Here is an 18971-nt window from a genome sequence, read left to right on the forward strand (position 1 = left end):
CTAGGCAGGCGATGGGTTTTCCTCGTTCAGCAGACGTGTTTGGTCCTTCTGATGATGGCCGTGAAGTAGATTGTTGTTGTGGTGACTATTGACGTTGTTGTTGTTGTTATGACTACTACTGGTGCTGTTGCTGTTGGTGTGATGGTACAGGTTCGGGTCGGCACTGGCCGTCAGCAGGATGTAGCTATCCCGCTGCATCAGTATCCGGTGCTGGCCGTTGATGATCATGTTGCTGCCGCGACGCAGCGATCGGCGTCCCATTTCCAGAAATTCCGTCGTCGGATCCGAGGTGAACACAAAGTTTTTGTACGCCCGAACGAACACGTAGATCAGCGCGAACGTACCGGTGAGGATCATGCCGTAGGTTAGGATTGGCAGGGCAGTCGGGGCGAATACCGTTGCCAGGTAGATCCACCGCCGGATCGGTGGCGTGAGGTCACTGACGCCCTGCGGAAAATAAGCACTGTTAGAACACTTCTCGAAAAGTGAAGGATTGACGATTGATGGACTTACCTCTTCGAGCCACATGATCGGGAAAACGAAGTCTCTGAAGTTTTTGGTCGCCATCACATTTGGTGCTTCTTCGACTAGTAGGTTAAGCTGGACTCTTACTTGCCCTTCCAACGGTACTCCTAGTTTCTGTAAAATTAAATAGTTTTTATTAATTCTTGCGCCTCAATGCTAAGAAAATAAAAATAAAAGAAGGTTCTAATTGCTTTCGACGTAACGATGTGCTACTTAGTGATCAAAACTGGATCTGGAAATTCTGGTTAATACGGAATTAATAAATAGTTTGATTCTAACAGACGACCAGCGATCAGTTTCGCATAGCTTTCAAGAAATCGGTGATGATGATGCTAGACGTAAAGGTACGATCTGCAGAATAGATTAGTATGATCGGAAATGTGACGAAGCGGTGGAATTAAACGTATGTACCTGATCGTTAGGAGACTAAGAAAAAATTGTACGCGGATCACAGAGAGGCAAACAAAATAAGCATCATACTGACACGTTAGATATGCCAGGAAGAGGGTCATGATCATAAGGAGCTTGAGCTGAAAATAGAACTGACCTTAGTTAGGCAGTAGCAGATCATCGGGTTCATACCAATTTTAGTCTCCCGGGATTGGTGGATTGAATAACTATGTCGGCGATAAGGACGGATAACCGAGTTCTAACAAGGATGTGAGAGAAACAGCTGTCGGGTTATTTCCAAAATTTATGGAAAGGTACGATGGATGATGCATACTGAACGGCATCAACTATTGTGCCAGGCATTACATTAATCTACGCCATCTATAAAATACTTTCCAAGTCTTATTCCAAGGTCTATTACAGTTAAGTGGATGGTTCATACTAAAACCTCCGTTAGCCAGGTGTACCGGGTGTATTCCGCAAAAATGTCGTGAGTATAATAATTCGACACATCACATTTTCTTCAATTTCAAAGCAGCGTGTCCTATAGTCCGTCGAGAACGAGGATATCCACGAGGAGGATAACTAGATCTGAGACTAATTAATACATGGGTGTGGTATAGTTTAAATGCGTAAAGCACTCGAGTACTAATCGAGAAATTGTGGGTTGGAGTCCCACTGCCACAAACTAACCCAATATTTTTAGCCGCAGGTCGAAACTTTCCTAATATTCAGTCTAACATTTTTCGCACCAAACGCTCCTCTGCTTTAACCAAAATATTGAAAGGTGACCAACGAAAGGATATGTCAATGGAGGATTTAGGGCGTTTCTTCAATCACAGCATTATCAACGCATCCTGCTCGCACAATACTCGATGATGAGAAGATTTCTACGCGTAGCTGGAGACAACGTATGACCACTGTTCGCCTGACCAACGTACAATGAACCAGATTGACCTTGTTCTTATAGATAGCCGGTGCTTCTTTAACACCTCCAACATACATTCCCTATGGAGTTCGGACATTGACGCTGACCATCACCTAGTAGTAGTATATGTGCACTCAAAACTGTCAACCGTAAACCAGACAAAGCCGTCCTCCTTGGCTGAACATGAGGTAGCTAGGTAACTGGCAATCCGTCACGAACTACGCGCGTATATTGGATGAGGCGCTGCCTTCTTCCGAGAAGTTAGATGCTTCAAATCTCGAAGATGCTTGGGGCAGCATAAACTCTGCCATCAGAGAGGTCAGAGTCAGAGAGAGTCGATCGAGACCAGCTATGGCAGATAATACACGAACACGGTATCCCGGATAAACTGACGCGACTTGAGGGTGTGATCCGACAAGCGGGCATCGAAACGAGACACTCGATTTTCAGCAGGGGTAGCCAACTCCTAAGCTTTGCAGGTGGCTTGTATATCATAGCCAGGAACTTTGTCGAAGACCAAATACATAAAAGGAAGAGGTACAAAGGAAACAAAGACGCGCCTCCCACAGACGGTAACCGTTGATGGCGATGAACTAAAAATGATAGATAAATTCGTATACTAGGGATCGCTTGTGCTCGCGGACAATAACACTAGTAGGGAGATCCAGTGGGGCATTCAAGCAGGAAATCGGGCCTACTTTGCCCCTCGCAAAACGCTACGATTAAGAAGTTAAGAAGAAGAAGAAGAAGAAGAAGAAGAAGAAGAAGTCAGACCAGTTGCCGTGTTCGAGTGGAAGGTGCTGCGGACGATATTTGGCGGAGTATAAAGTCAGACGTATGAATCACGAACTACAGGTCCATCGTGAATTTGGCAAAAGTCTGGAGGCTATCGGAATGGGCCCAATGGTACTTGCTTGAGGCGCCAATGGAGCCTCTTGTCAAAGGACAAATTATAACTAGCTTCCGCACTTCCTGGCTCTGGAGAGCGAGATTAGTTGAAAAGTAGTAAAAAACATAGAAGAAAAAAGGGTGAAAACATTGACATTCAGGCATGGATAATAAACAGCAGTTCGCTGACTCTGTAGTGTTACTGCAAAATATACTGGTCACAGTGGTAATGTCCATACATAAAAAGTATTAGAAACAGATGCATGCGAAATCCTCATAAAAATATCTTTCTTTTTACAGGAGAAGTTTAACTGTTGCCCAGCGATATTTGGAGGTATTGAGACAAATAGTCTTATTAAGAAATAGAAAACCTTATTGTGCTCTAGTTGGGTGTGGCGACCACTATTGGGAATTTAAACCAAATTAAACCAGTATTGGGAATTGAAATTCCTTTGCAATTCGTGGCCCTGGGACATAATGAAAATGCGCTAGGCAGACGATGAAAATAGCAACGATCCAAAATTACAGCCTTGCGGTACATCCGACTTATGCTGGCACTGCACTGCTGAGACTTGAGGTTTCCTAGTTCTGCTGACAGAAAGCGGAGTTTCTTGTGTAGACTCATCGCTACGACTAGTACAGTTGATTATTGTGTAATCGCCAGGGTTTTTGCTATAACCTGGCTATAATCGCTATTGAGCTTGTGGCCAGGTTACAGTAAACACCCTGGCGATTACATATTAGTATATTGAGCGATATGCTTATTATTAATTTTTTACGTGGGATTTGCCCCTTTTTTCAAGGCTTACTCTACTTTTACCCACTTGGTTTTTTTGTACGCTTATACGTTGGTGGTTCATCGGGATAATATAGAATTCAACACGAAACAAGGGCCTGAGAGTAAATCCATGCAGCTAAAAGTCATCTTACAGGCATCAAATGACTTGATTTTACTGAAATTCGATCACAACGGGCACTCGCTTGAAGCAAACTCGGTAACCATAACACGGTCTACCCAAGTAACAATTCCAAATTTTATAACGTTCGTATAGTGGTTTTCATGACCAATTTCATAAAACCGCTAATAAAACTATGAGCTCCAACCGGAACTTTCTGATGAACGCTATAAAACTGCTTTCTGACCAAGTGACCCACTCCTCAGAATGTTTTCATAACTAAGAATCAGGTTATAAGCTCAAGTAGTTGTATTATGCTCTGCTGACAGCAGCAATAAAACCGGCTAAGCTTTCGCTGCTTGACAGCCATCGCCATATTTTAAAAAAGCTTTTCACTTTTCTGGCAAAAGCTAAATAAGTTCGCTAGGTTTGTCAACTTGAAAATATATCCGTGAGCAGAAAAGTTTAAATTTTACTGACAGATCGTTATGAACGATTTAGTTTATAGTATTAAATTTTAAGCAATTTCGTTGGGGTATGAAATGGGGAAGGCAAACGAGGAGCGTCCAATGTAGCTCTAGCCATCCCAAGCCCCTACCTAGCGCCTCCACGTGGCCATACCTGGTAATGCTCTATTGAGTAACCAAGCTAGGAGGTGCGATGCTGGGTGCTTCCCGGCTGCCTGGTCTCAAAACCGCGGTTTTGGGCAGACGATGGAGCCACACGGCCTAGCTAATAGGTAAGCCTAATAAGTTATTTTAATTATTTTTTTCGTTTTAGCTTATGAAGCATCTCCTGCTATATAGTAAAAACTTTGGCCAAAACGGTCTTAATACTGCACACGGATACCAGAATGAAAAAACTAAATTAACTATTAGAAGCACTTATGGAACCTTAAAGGACGCTACTCTATTCCATACGAAGGACTGCTGGTGAGATTGTTCTATTTTTACCATATATACCACATTTATCTTAATATCATATTATTAACAGTATTATTATTTATATCATAAATGTGGAAGGCTGGATGATGGAGTGGATTGCCAACCTGAATCCTTAAGGTCTGAAGCAAATATGGCACTTCTCAATTCAAAACAAACAAATCATCACGTGGGTTAAAGTTGGTACAGCAAAATTGATTATTACATGGAAGGATCCTGATGCTGGAAGTCGACTCTTATAACCCCGGAATGCGCACAAGTGCTTCTGCTTGTGGGTCCGCCCAATCCCTTTTGGCCCTTCTGTAACAGCATTAGTGTGAAATTCATTTGATAATCAAATTTGGATCTACTGTAATTCTACCCACATACATTGGCAAGTCCTTGAACTGATGGTGGCTTTCCCCTACTACTACTACTACTACTACTACTACTACTACTACTACTACTACTACTACTACTACTACTACTACTACTACTACTACTACTACTACTACTACTACTACTACTACTACTACTACTACTACTACTACTACTACTACTACTACTACTACTACTACTACTACTACTACTACTACTACTACTACTACTACTACTACTACTACTACTACTACTACTACTACTACTACTACTACTACTACTACTACTACTACTACTACTACTACTACTACTACTACTACTACTACTACTACTACTACTACTACTACTACTACTACTACTACTACTACTACTACTACTACTACTACTACTACTACTACTACTACTACTACTACTACTACTACTACTACTACTACTACTACTACTACTACTACTACTACTACTACTACTACTACTACTACTACTACTACTACTACTACTACTACTACTACTACTACTACTACTACTACTACTACTACTACTACTACTACTACTACTACTACTACTACTACTACTACTACTACTACTACTACTACTACTACTACTACTACTACTACTACTACTACTACTACTACTACTACTACCAAGGTTGGTTCGAATCGTATCAAAACTCACTCACTCCCCATTCATTTGCCGATTCAATACATGCAGATCACGACATGCTTGTATCTTCTTGCGAAAAGAGAACCAAAGACGCAAAAGTATAAGGCGAAAGAACAACACGTGAACCTCTATCGCCGATAAACCTTTGTGTGTGTATCGCTGCTTGCGTGTGTCATATTTGATTCTCTCCGAGTGAACGGATCGGCGATAATTATCGTTTCCCGATACGAGTGAGTGATGAGTCTTGAACTTCCGATCGAATCACTTGGCGATAATGCAGTACAGCGATCGGAAGAAAATTTTATCGCAGGCAGCAAACACAGGAATCCACGAGCGGCGGGTACCTACGCATAATTTTGAATTGATATTGGCAAATAGAAGCCGTATACCACTAGCACAGCTGTGTAAACACTAAGATGGCCGTTATTACATAAAAATGAGCTTGATAATTTTGACGTAGGACTACGTCTTTTAACATAATAGACTTCATTTTAAAATATTTTACTAGGTTTGAAATTGCTATCTTAACGTGTGATTTGACTTTGCAGGTGGATTTGTATCGTACCGCGTTGGCGGATGCAAAAGAGGAAGAGATAACAATTGTAAAATTTTGAATATTTCTAGTGTGATTTGAGATCACGGATGATGTGATTCGGTTTAGGTCGTAAAGTAGTCATTCCCTCGACGGCAACTTAATCCGGCTCGAAACTTCTCATATTTCGCAAAACAATTACAATACAGGCTGCGATTTATGTTCATTGCGGAAGTGTAATTGATGATTTTTATTTACTTTATATGAGCAATCTACCCTTTAAAACTTTAAAAGGACGTAACTAAATACAACTTACCTGTACATACTCAGCAATTTATTGTAAAAAGGATCTATCAAAACTCAGAAGTGCTTTAATCATGTTCAAATTTAGTAAACCTTTTTGGTTTTTAAAACAATTTTAGATTTGTATTTTTTTCGTTTGGCGTTTAGGTTGGCTTTTTCTGAGGCCCTCTCCTAAAAATCAATTTTCAAATAACTTTGGGACAACCAAATCGATTTTAATGATTTTACTACCAAATAAATGGTTTTGTCATTCTTTATATTTAAATGTCAGTCCAAGTTATATGGAATAAATTGTAAAGCGTCAACTAACAGTTGAATTATGTTGGATGATTGTGTATTTTTTATCCCTCGCTTTCACGCTTGGTCAACCGTCCATAAAAATTCTACAAAATTTACACCCGTATTTTTTCAATTGGCACTTAGGGAGCCCCGTTTTGAGAAAGAGTGGTCCCAAATCCCAACTTTTGCCAAGCTTTCCTTCTTTAATAATTTATCACTTTTGAACCACTGAATTGATTTTTATTATTTTGGTACCAAATATGGAGTTAAAGCTCAAGGTTTTCATTGACTGCTCAAACATTTAAAATATTTTGACGTAGGACTACGTCTTTGTTTACTATACTGGAACTGGGTACCACTTTGTGAAAACGAAAATAGAAGTGTAACGTTTGAATGAAAGATTTCAAATGCGAATAACTACTAAACTACTGAACGAAACTGAACAATTTATATGTCGTTGGATAGATGAAATGACCAGCAATTTTAAGGGTGGATGAAAGAGCAATTTTAAGAAGGGCGTAAGAGGGGGAGCTCCTATACAAATGCAACACAAATTTCCTCAAAACTCAAGAACTAATCAAGCAAATGGAACCAAATTTGGCATATAAAGGTTTCAGAAGCCAAGAATTTTTTCTATTATAAATTGAGACCCCTTCCCTCTCTTGGAGAGGGGGCTCCCATACAAATGAAATTCAAATTTACTCATAACTCTAGAACTAATCAAGCAAAAGGAACCAAATTTGGCATGTAAGGGGTTTTGGAGGCAAGATTTTTTTCTATAGTGAATTTAGGCCTTTGCCTTCTTTAAGAAGGGGGATCCCATACAAATGAAATATAAGTATCCTCATAACTCGAGAACTTATCAAGCAAATGGAACCAAATTTGGCTTGTGGGTGTTTTTGGAGACATGAATTTATTTTACGATGCTTTGAGACCCCTTACCCCTGTGGTACGAGGATAAGGACTCTCATACAAATAAAGCAGAAATTTTTCCGAAACTTCCTGAAGACCGTAACTTTCTAGATAGCCAGCAGAGCAAGGCATAGCTTGTATAAGAATGCTACATATACGCTAGCTCTACGTAGTAAGTCAATTCTGCGCTATTTTCCATACCATATTGAAGGCGGCAGTCATTTGAGAAACCTTCCCGAAGACCGTAACTTTCTAAATAGTCAGCAACGCCAGATAGAGCTTGTATAAGAATGCTACATATACGCTAGCGCTACGTAGTAAGTCAATTCTGCGCTATTTTCCATACCATATTGAAGGCGGCAGTCATTTGAGAAACCTTCCCGAAGACCGTAACTTTCTAAATAGTCAGCAACGCCAGATAGAGCTTGTATAAGAATGCTACATATACGCTAGCGCTACGTAGTAAGTCAATTCTGCGCTATTTTCCATACCATCTTGAAGGCGGCAGTCATTTGAGTAACCTTCCCGAAGACCGTAATTTTCTAAATAGTCAGCAACGCCAGATAGAGCTTGTATAAGAATGCTACATATACGCTAGCGCTACGTAGTAAGTCAATTCTGCGCTATTTTCCATACCACATTGAAGGCGGCAGTCATTTGAGAAACCTTCCCGAAGACCGTAACTTTCTAAATAGTCAGCAACGCCAGATAGAGCTTATATAAAAATGCTACATATACGCTAGCGCCACGTAGTGAGTCAATTCTGCGCTATTTTCCATACTATCTTGAAGGTGGCAGTCATTTGAGTAACCTTCCCGAAGACCGCAACTTTCTAAACAGTCAGCAGCGCAAGATACAGCTTGTATAAGAATGCCACATATACGCTAGCGCCACGTAATGAGCGAATTCTGCATTATTTTCCATACCATCTTGAAGGTGTCAGTCATTTGAGTAAACTTCCCGAAGACCGCAACATTCTAGATAGTCAGCAGCGCAAGATATGGCCTGCATAAGAGTACTACATATACACTAGCGCCACGTAGTGAGACAATTCTATAATCCATACAATCCGACGAAAAGCCCTTGATCTGCTAAACAACTTTGTCGAAGACACCAACGTGCTATACGGTCAGGATCACGAGTTATTCCATGTTGGAACCAATTATGTCAATTCGTCCACTTTTTTTACGCCCAAAACTTGAATTAACGTCCTCTCGTTTTACGTCCAAAATTTGAATTAACGTCCTCTCGTTTTACGTCCGAAATTTGAATTAACGTCCACTTTTTTACGACCGATTTGATTTACGTCCCCCCAATAGTGGACGTAAAACGAGATTTGAGTATACTAAAATCGAGGCACGCCAAAATTGAACTATGCCAAATGTGAAATGTGAAACAGTGTATCAACGCAACTGAGTACGCAAAGCGGTTTTATAAACGTGCAGGGCCATTCAAATCTTTGCTTTCCACGCGCTACCTCGTTCTTAAATTTCAAACCTTGCTGAACATCTGTTTAATTCAGCCATAATATTTTTTGCAAACATTTTAATGAACAGCAAATTGCTGCCTTGTATTTATATTAAAACAATATCAGACATCACTATATCCTCCATTCGCCAACACAATTGCAACAAAAATATCCATAACCGAAAAATCTTACATTTTTTTCCAAGCGAAAAAAGAACGATAATCATCCAATGATCGCAATCCTTTCTCATCTGCGAAAATTATCGCCTGGCGATCATTTTCCGTGATATTTACACACAGAGCGAATCACGAGAGAGTGAATCGTATTCCCCATGGCGCGTATACGTTTAGGATACAATACAGAGAGAATTAACTCACAGGATTGCCGATTGTGCTCACACACGGAGCAGCATCGTACGATGAATATAGCAATACATTGATAGACGATGTCGTTTCATATACCGAGAAAAAGTTGAATGCCACTCACAGTTTTCTCGCGGATCACCAACCCTGACTACTACTACTACTACTACTACTACTACTACTACTACTACTACTACTGCTACTACTACTACTACTACTACTACTACTACTACTACTACTACTACTACTACTACTACTACTACTACTACTACTACTACTACTACTACTACTACTACTACTACTACTACTACTACTACTACTACTACTACTACTACTACTACTACTACTACTACTACTACTACTACTACTACTACTACTACTACTACTACTACTACTACTACTACTACTACTACTACTACTACTACTACTACTACTACTACTACTACTACTACTACTACTACTACTACTACTACTACTACTACTACTACTACTACTACTACTACTACTACTACTACTACTACTACTACTACTACTACTACTACTACTACTACTACTACTACTACTACTACTACTACTACTACTACTACTACTACTACTACTACTACTACTACTACTACTACTACTACTACTACTACTACTACTACTACTACTACTACTACTACTACTACTACTACTACTACTACTACTACTACTACTACTACTACTACTACTACTACTACTACTACTACTACTACTACTACTACTACTACTACTACTACTACTACTACTACTACTACTACTACTACTACTACTACTACTACTACTACTACTACTACTACTACTACTACTACTACTACTACTACTACTACTACTACTACTACTACTACTACTACTACTACTACTACTACTACTACTACTACTACTACTACTACTACTACTACTACTACTACTACTACTACTACTACTACTACTACTACTACTACTACTACTACTACTACTACTACTACTACTACTACTACTACTACTACTACTACTACTACTACTACTACTACTACTACTACTACTACTACTACTACTACTACTACTACTACTACTACTACTACTACTACTACTACTACTACTACTACTACTACTACTACTACTACTACTACTACTACTACTACTACTACTACTACTACTACTACTACTACTACTACTACTACTACTACTACTACTACTACTACTACTACTTAAATTTTAAGCAATTTCGTTGGTTTGCAGCATGTGCGCATTTAATTTCATCGTGCATACTGATATGATAGGTCGATAAAATCAGCGCACCACTGAAATTTTGCAATATTCGAAAACTGGTTGTTTTAACAAATTGAAAATATTCAGTTAGTCAATTTCAATTTCTAGCAAAATCATTTTAGTTGCTTCCTCTGACAGGAAACCCGATTGATAATAACTTTTTTTCTGCAAAACGCTTTGCTTTGACGAATTTTTGTTTGCGAGCTAAACAAAATACTAGAATATGGCAAAATGGCTTCGCACAAAAAAATGATTTTGGTTTTGAACTTTGGTATTTTTCATAACCGTTACCGTTTTAATCGGTCTATAAAACTAACAGATTTATTGCGGTTTGACAAGTAGCCGCGATAAGACCAATTTTGATTGGTGCGCAATTTTGTATTGCTACGCCACACTTATGGTAAGTTTATAAGAGACGTGGTGCAGCAAACAAGTTTGCTAGCTAGCTATAAGTGTGTTTGGACTCGTATCCTCTTGGTATTGCGCAATACCAGAATAAAGCCAGAGGTAATGATTAATACCGCAATAAAACCTTTATAAAATTCAAGTAAAACCAAGTGGCTTTAAAATTGTTACCTGGGTATATACGAAAAGCGGTTGGAGAGGAACGATGTTAGTCAACGCAGGAATGAATCAGATGCTTCTAGGCGTCGTAACTTTGCTCAAAGCAGAAGATGGTTGACACATTCAAACACAGCTTTATTGTCGATTCAAACAGTATCTACATGCGCTCCGTTGTTGATATGCTGGATATAAAGTTAAGTGAATTCGACTAATGCTGAACAGTTCACATGTCAGGGTCGGACGGTGTTGTACACTACTGCTAGGCAATGTTGCAAATCGAGCGAGAAGCTAACGATGCCTACTCTCACGCGGGCGGCGAGTATGAGAAGCATAGCATTTAATGCTTACGCCATTCACGTAAGTGCAAGAAAAACAGTCGCCGTTGCTGTGTGCAGACATTCTGCTACCTACACACCCTCGAACGCACAGCCTCATATGGTCTTTCTGCATAGCCCACTCGCGAGTCAAATAACTCGTGAGCAACCAGCTACATTACTTTTTCTTTTCTTCTTCATCTTTGCTCTCGCAAGTGATCGGTATTAACCGCTCGGGTTGCAATAACGAGTGAGAGCGACGACCGTTGCTGTTAGCTAAATACACGCTGGAATTGGAAGACTTCCGGTTGATACCCTAGGGAAAGAAGCTTCTATTTTTAGATTACCCCACCCTCAATTGACACTATGACGAGCTAGAGATAGTAGTTTATTGCGGATAGGTATTGAATATTTGCAGTGCCGCTTAATTGTTTAGCAGCTACGGGCTCACTGGTGTGACAAAATCTTGAAAACCCTGTTTTGGAACCTGGAAAAATCAAGTCAAAGCAAGATGGGGCATCTACTTTAACATTCTACATTAATTTACATATCGCATAAATACCAGCTAATGAAGTTTAAAACTTTGGGTTACACCATTATGAGTTGAAATTGGAGTCGAAACTGGACCTAAAATATTACAGGTAATTAAATTGAATTTGAAATTTCACCAAAATTTGGGTTGAAGCTTTGAGTCTGGAATAATAGGCTTAACATTGGACTTGAGAGTGGATCTATTTTAGGCAATTAATTTATTTATTATAAAATACCGGAATATTTAAATAAAGATTCCGGACTTCCGCGTTACACGTTGAGGAATTCTTTTGTTGTGCATTAAGTTTCATAAAGAAGGTGGGGCACGAGCTTCAGTATGGCACAGTCTGGGCACGCCAGTGATTGTAGCTTGCACAAGAGGTGCATACATAAAAAATTCGAAATAAATTCCGAAACTATACCTACTGAAGTGGTTCCGCTTCACAAAATCTTATCACAAATTTTTAAGAAAGAAAGAAACAAAAATATTGCATAATATAGTGCTTATGATAGTTAACGCACACTGTAGTTACGTTGATTATATCGATTCAATCATGTTTTTAATTGTTTTAGTAAGTGAAAGGTTACGTGATTGACTGTTTATATTTATAACTTCTACACGAATATGATTCGTTTGGTTATATCCATATATCTATTAAATAATCGTACTGTAGTAGCCAACATGTTACACCAGTCACACGAAGCAAAACGGTAGCAGCGAGAGAAGCACGAGATACTTTCTTTTGCACGAACCAAGGTGAACATTTTTAACTTAAATCGTTCTATTAAAGCCTCGGCAGTACTTACTGGTTGAATTTTGAAGAACGTTTGATGAATATCCTGTTTAGGTGTCAGACCCTCGACAGCGTCCAGCAGCTGTGGATCCGACTGGTAAAAGTGTGGGTTTGAAATATACACGGGAGCCCCTGTAGAAAGAAACAAAATTCGTTAAAACTTCGAGCAAATTCAAACTTTTCGATAAAAAGAATTCTCACCGTACTGGCATGGACTAATGTTCTGCAAACCCTGGTAACGTTTGTAATCCGGATGATCGAAACAGGTGTTGTTCTTGTTCTTCGGCCCGTACGCGTCATCCGCTAGTGTGTACATATCCGCTGAGATACCTGAAAGAACCTAAACTGTTAGCGAGTTTCGAAAATTTGAACAATCCACTTTGCCAGTAAGGACCAATTACGTTCGAATTAAGTCAAAATTTTGACCAATCTTTTGTCATTTAGATTTACGCAGTCCATCAATCATCTTACCATCCTTCTCGACCGGATACCGATAGACCAACGGCAGCGACCGGCACAGGTCCCGATCGTAGATGTACACCACGTCGTCGTTGGTTACCTCGCGCGGCGGGAAGAACGATCCCTCGGAGGCCTCTATACTGCTGCACGGTGGCTTTTCCCAGTTCGGCAAATGATCGAGCCCGTTCAGTTTGTCGAAGTAGCCAAACTTCTCCATCCCCGTGTGGCCGGTGTGCATCGTGGCGTACTCGGGAAGGGTTCCGTTGCGCTACATGTCGAACAGCGGTTAACGGTTTCAGTTGGTTTTAGTTGTTGTCAAAGGACGAAAACAAAAGCAAAAGAGGCGGGATTGTTGTTGTTTTCATTTGGCGTTTCACGATGCGATTTAATGAAAAGTAATGGAAGATTTGTGGTGGGGGGAAATGGTGACGGTTGTTAATGAAAAATAAAAAGAAATATATTTGCTGAAATGAAATGCAAGTGAATTGAAACCAACAGTTGAAATGGTTAAGAAAACGTGGTTATTTGTACTGATAGAGTAAGAAGTTAATGATTTGACAAGTTTTGTAGAATTTTCAAAACTAGAAAAATTTTATCGGAATATTTGTCACACTCAGTACAGGATAAAGTGGCGTCAAGTAATATGTATCAATACTTACCGTGCATGAATGTTTGTGTGGTTGTCATTCAGTCAGTTTCAATTCAGTTTTTGGAAGATTATATTAAAACAAGAGAACTGGAATCGTTCCATTCGAAAGGTGTGGGAAGAAATAATCGAAATCAAAGAAAATAACCGTTAAAGTAATTTCAATGGTAATTTCAGGTGACGAAGTTCTCAGTATAGAAATATTCTTTATAATAATAATTATTGACCTTCTAGGTAAAATTGGCAGTGTCCAGTATCAGAACTGGTCGGCAGCGTAAGTATGGAATTAATTTTCTTGATAGACCTAAACGTCTTAATCACTCATGGATCGGTTTTATACTTCAGTTCTCGTCAGCCATCGATGCATGTTGAGGTGCAAAAATAAGAGGAGACGGGGGCAACCTATTTGGTCTTACTTTGTGATGACGGTGGCTTTCAGCGCCAGTTAACCGCCTGGCGTGGTTTATAAAAAGCCAATCGATTACCGCATGCTGTTATTATTAGCAGCCTATTATCGTTACGCTCACATTAAGGAGTTCGGCGGTTTCATATCTCCGTGTAGCTGATCAGAATAATGGTGTAATTTAACCGTGACAGTGTTTGCAAACTTGACGATATTCGGACCGACCCCGGCGGGGTCGTATATTGTGGTCCATTATAAGTTTTACTGCTAATTAATATGCGGGTCGCTTTCGCATGGCGCTCGAACATCGATTACCATCCTATTTAGTACACAAGATCATATCAGCCAGATGCTGATAAGAGCTGGCGGTGCACCACAAACCTATTTTCACTTATCTGATTATCGCGCTTTGGATCACGATCAAGCCTTGAACTTCTACATTGCAACGACGTTTTGATGATCAAGTGAACTAATTGCCAAGGGCAATAGTAACTCGCCGACGACTGTCGGCGAGCAGTGCGACTTGCCCTATCTATCAAGGAAATCAACTTGGGTGGTGGGAGTCCACCTGAGCACGATTCAGTCAGTGATGATGGCTATCGCTGCCGTCAAAGCAGGGTATATTTGTTTACTTTCCCGCTGCAGCAGCAGCAGCACGCATATTTGCACAGGGCAAATGATAATTGAAATCGGTGAATACGTCGGCGGCACCCGTATGCTAATGTGGTGTGGTTTGATTTCGGAGGCGATAAACTGGTTCTAATTGATTGCATAATTGTTAGCTCATCCGAGAATGTTTCACAGTATGACGGCGACGCCGCCGCCGCCGTCGCCGACCGGTGACGCGATGGGAACTAACGGTCGTTCCCAGCTGATTCGCCAAGCCCGGAGCCCCGGCAAGGGTATGTGAGAATTAACTTTGACAGCCTACAAGCGACCGATAGGTAATGCTTGTTGAAAGCAATGTTCGATTAGTTATTGTTCCTGTTAGATATGATCTGTATCGTACGAATTTTGCGAGTCAAAGCTTCTAGAATAATTTTTCACTGGGAAGTGAGCTTTTGCGTCATTTAAAGATATATTTAATTCATTCAAATTGGAAAAGTACCGAGTGGCTCGAAACGGAGGCGAAGTAAAAGCTTGTGATTTCTCACGATCGATTGATGTTTTACATCAATGAGCGTCATTTATGTCAAGTAAATGAGTGGAATATTTCCAGTGGAATTTTTGCGGAGAAATGTGTTGTGGCTACTAATTATTATAATGAACTATTCGCATTAAGAACTGAAACAACGTTAAAAGTTGAACAAGTCTGCATCAAAAAAACTGCATAGGATTTTTAAACTGATTCAAATAGATTTTTATGCATTGATTTTTTTTTATTACGGATCTGTGTATTGGTTTTTCCATCGAATTTTCGACTTTTCCATATAAAGCATACTGCTGACCGACTGACTACTGAATGACTGACTGACAGTGTTTGTCTTTCTCAGTTTTCTACCCTTCATGAACGGCAGTGCTGAATGATTGCAGGGCTAACCTGTCAGTCAATTTCCTAACTCTTGTCTGATATTTCAGATCTCAAAGTTTAGCTTTTCAAATTGCTTGCTTTTTAAAATCGACCAAAACCTGGCTGAAACAAATTAAAAAGCTTCGGAGCAATGTTTACGTTTATTGTAATTTGGTTTGCCGTTGTTGGCAGTTCAAAATGAATTAATGATTCACGTATCACGTTTGATTTTATTCACTATTGTCGATAATGAATGAATGTAGAGAACAACCCGATCATGAACGCAGTGATTCGCTCGAATCGTTGGCTTTTAAGTTAGCAATGCTGAATTCATTTCACCTGTACTAGAAACAGCAAAGATTGAAGAGCATATGGCATAAATTCAGGTGTATTGAATAAATTGAATATGAGATTTCAAAGCACTGGTATCTGTACGTAGGAGAGAAGAAGAAGAAGAAGAAGAAGAGGAGGAAGAAGAAGAAGAAGGCCTAAGTCCGTGTAGATGAGAGATTTGACGTAAACCCGTCAAACTCGTTTGGAAGTATCAAAATTTTACGTTCTAGGCGGCCAATTTGTGGTTCCAAAAAGAGGGATCAATTGATCATTAATCTCGCCTGTAAATAGGGCCATTGTTTCACGTGCATGTAGTGCCGTCTTGCTGAAACAATGTAAACAGAAAAAAGCAAAGTAAGGCATCGGTGCTACATTTCGTTTTCGAAACTTGACCTTCAGATCTTTATTCAACAGACTTTACAGTCTGCAGTTAGAACCTTAGCCACAATTGCTGGGCTGGTGCTACGATCCTACACTGAGAAAACTTTTCGTATAGTTTCTATGTGTCCCGCACATAGATTTTTGCAATGTGCCTAGTCAATGAACTTTATATGCCACACAGTTATAATTTATGGGTACGCGTAACTTTTGCACATACTATTCATATGCGTATATTTTTTATGTGTATAATTGCACATACTATTCATATCCGTATAATTTCTATGTGTATTTCTTGGCGGATTGTGTTTATATACGGCACATGATAATCATCTAGAATTTCATATGGAAATTTACCATTAGTTATGTGCAGAATATTTTGAGTGTATTGACTCTAACAGCCTCCCCTAGCCGCAATTCGAGCGTATGACGTATGGTTTGTTAGACCAGCGTCGTTCCATTGACGCCAACGGGGAGATTTCCTGTCCCATTTTTTACTTCTTTTCCGTCAGCAACTAATCAAGCGATTATTCCACTGTTATCAGCCGTATAGCGTAGGAATAAGTCCCTTTAAATAACAATTCCAAGTTTTATTACGTTCGTATAGTGGTTTTCATGACCAATTTCAAGAAACCGCTAATAAAACTATGAGCTCCACCAGAGCATTCTGAGGACCGCTACAAATCTGCTTTCTGACCAAGTGACCCACTCTTCAGAATGTTTTCATAACCTCTAGAAGAATTAGGTTATAAGTTCAAGCAGTCGTATCATGCTCTGCTGAAAGCAGCAATAAAACCGGTTAAGCTTTTGCTGCTTGACAGCCATCGCCATAATTTAATAAAGCTTTTCGCTTTTCGCTCTGGATAAAAGCTAAATAAGTTCACCAGCTTTTTCAACTTGGTTATAATCTCAGATTCCCGCTTAGACGCGTCCGGCAGAAATCGAACAAAAATCTGGCAGCGAAAAACTTTTTCTGCCAGATATTCTGCCGGATTTCTGGCCGCCGTCACCCGTGAAAACTAGCAGAAATGACACATCCGATTCGGGCAAAAATTTCGCCTTACGGTTTTTCTGCCGGATTTCTACTTGATTTCTGCCAGAGGTTTTGAATAAAAACCGGCTTTGTACCGATTCAGCTTTCCCTCCTTTTTTGGAGGGTAGCAGCAGCGGATTGTAGCAGCAAGAAGCGTGCAATAAACAGGTTAACAATTAAATTATACCTGCTTTGTCATGTTCCATATTATTCTCTTACCTTTTCACATAAGAAGGGCTCCATATAAAGTAGCGGCCAAAATTGCCGAGTGTAAAATTTCTCATTTTAGCACATGCTTAAACGCGGTTTTGTAGTAAATTTTTATCTATAAAGTCTATATTTTTATGATTCGCGAATAAAATTTTGATAGAAAAGAAATATCATGTAGAAATAAGTCGTCAAAGTTGCCCATTTCAAAAGTTTGAAAAATAAGTCATTTTAAAAAAATCAAAAAATTAAATAGTTATCGCGGATGTAAATATTATTGTTATATATCATTTTGAAACTGATATCTTAGCCTATTAAAAAATGAAATGAAAACAAATTTAAATTCAATGAGGTGCACTATAGGCTACTTATAATAAAAATGAAATTCTCATAAACATTAACCAAAAAAACAACTCTTGTCGCCTCTTATCGCCGCAGTTTCTTACAGTGCGTCTGAAAGCTCGAAGTATGTTGTATCAAAACATGAATTAAAAGTTTGCTATAATTTGACGTTTTCCGAAAAAAATTTATTTTAAAATTGTCATATTTTTAGGAAGTCTTTAAAATTTTAAGTATTCTTTCACCAAATTTGATTATCTTTGTTACTAAATTTATTTAGTACCTGAAGAGAGTTTCAATGAGAAAATGGGAGAATCCCCGCGAGAAAGAAATTTTCTTTTGTCAAGCAAATATTTATATCGGAAACATTTAATCATTTTTCCCCAAATCACCCTAAATATGAGTTCTTATAAGTTTAAATCATTTCTTTTATAACAAATATAATCTAGAATCAATTTGAAACTAAAAAATAATTTTGGCCAAAAATCGCAATTTTCCGACTATTATGCTTTTGCCCGAAACTGCAAAGCTGCTGAACCACTTTTCTCCTGCCTCAAAATGTCACATTTGACATAAAGAGAATCGTGCGAAAAATGAAGACTAGTTCTGTTCGATTCTGCCAGGCATCCGACTTTTTCGTAAGCGGGTTATAGCTTGGTTCGACCCATGCACCTTCCAGCATTGGACAAAAGGTAGGAGTCACAACGACAACTTGTTAAGCGTAGCTACCTATTACCCCCTCCCTTCCTT

General features: G+C 39.3%; 1 protein-coding gene across 1 annotated transcript in view; it reads right to left on the reverse strand.

Annotated features, from left to right (window-relative positions):
- The window catches only part of LOC128736779 (lysosome membrane protein 2), a 133781-nt gene continuing 114810 nt past the window's right edge, over positions 1 to 18971 (reverse strand). The window contains exons 7-11 of the mRNA XM_053831267.1: positions 13385 to 13640; positions 13115 to 13243; positions 12927 to 13045; positions 514 to 639; positions 1 to 447 (exon numbers count right to left, since the gene is read on the reverse strand). Coding sequence (XP_053687242.1) covers positions 1 to 447; positions 514 to 639; positions 12927 to 13045; positions 13115 to 13243; positions 13385 to 13640 — 1077 coding nt within the window. The remainder of the gene's footprint in view (positions 448 to 513; positions 640 to 12926; positions 13046 to 13114; positions 13244 to 13384; positions 13641 to 18971) is intronic.

The sequence above is a fragment of the Sabethes cyaneus genome, chromosome 2 (assembly GCF_943734655.1).
Source record: "Sabethes cyaneus chromosome 2, idSabCyanKW18_F2, whole genome shotgun sequence".
NCBI classification, from domain to species: domain Eukaryota; kingdom Metazoa; phylum Arthropoda; class Insecta; order Diptera; family Culicidae; genus Sabethes; species Sabethes cyaneus.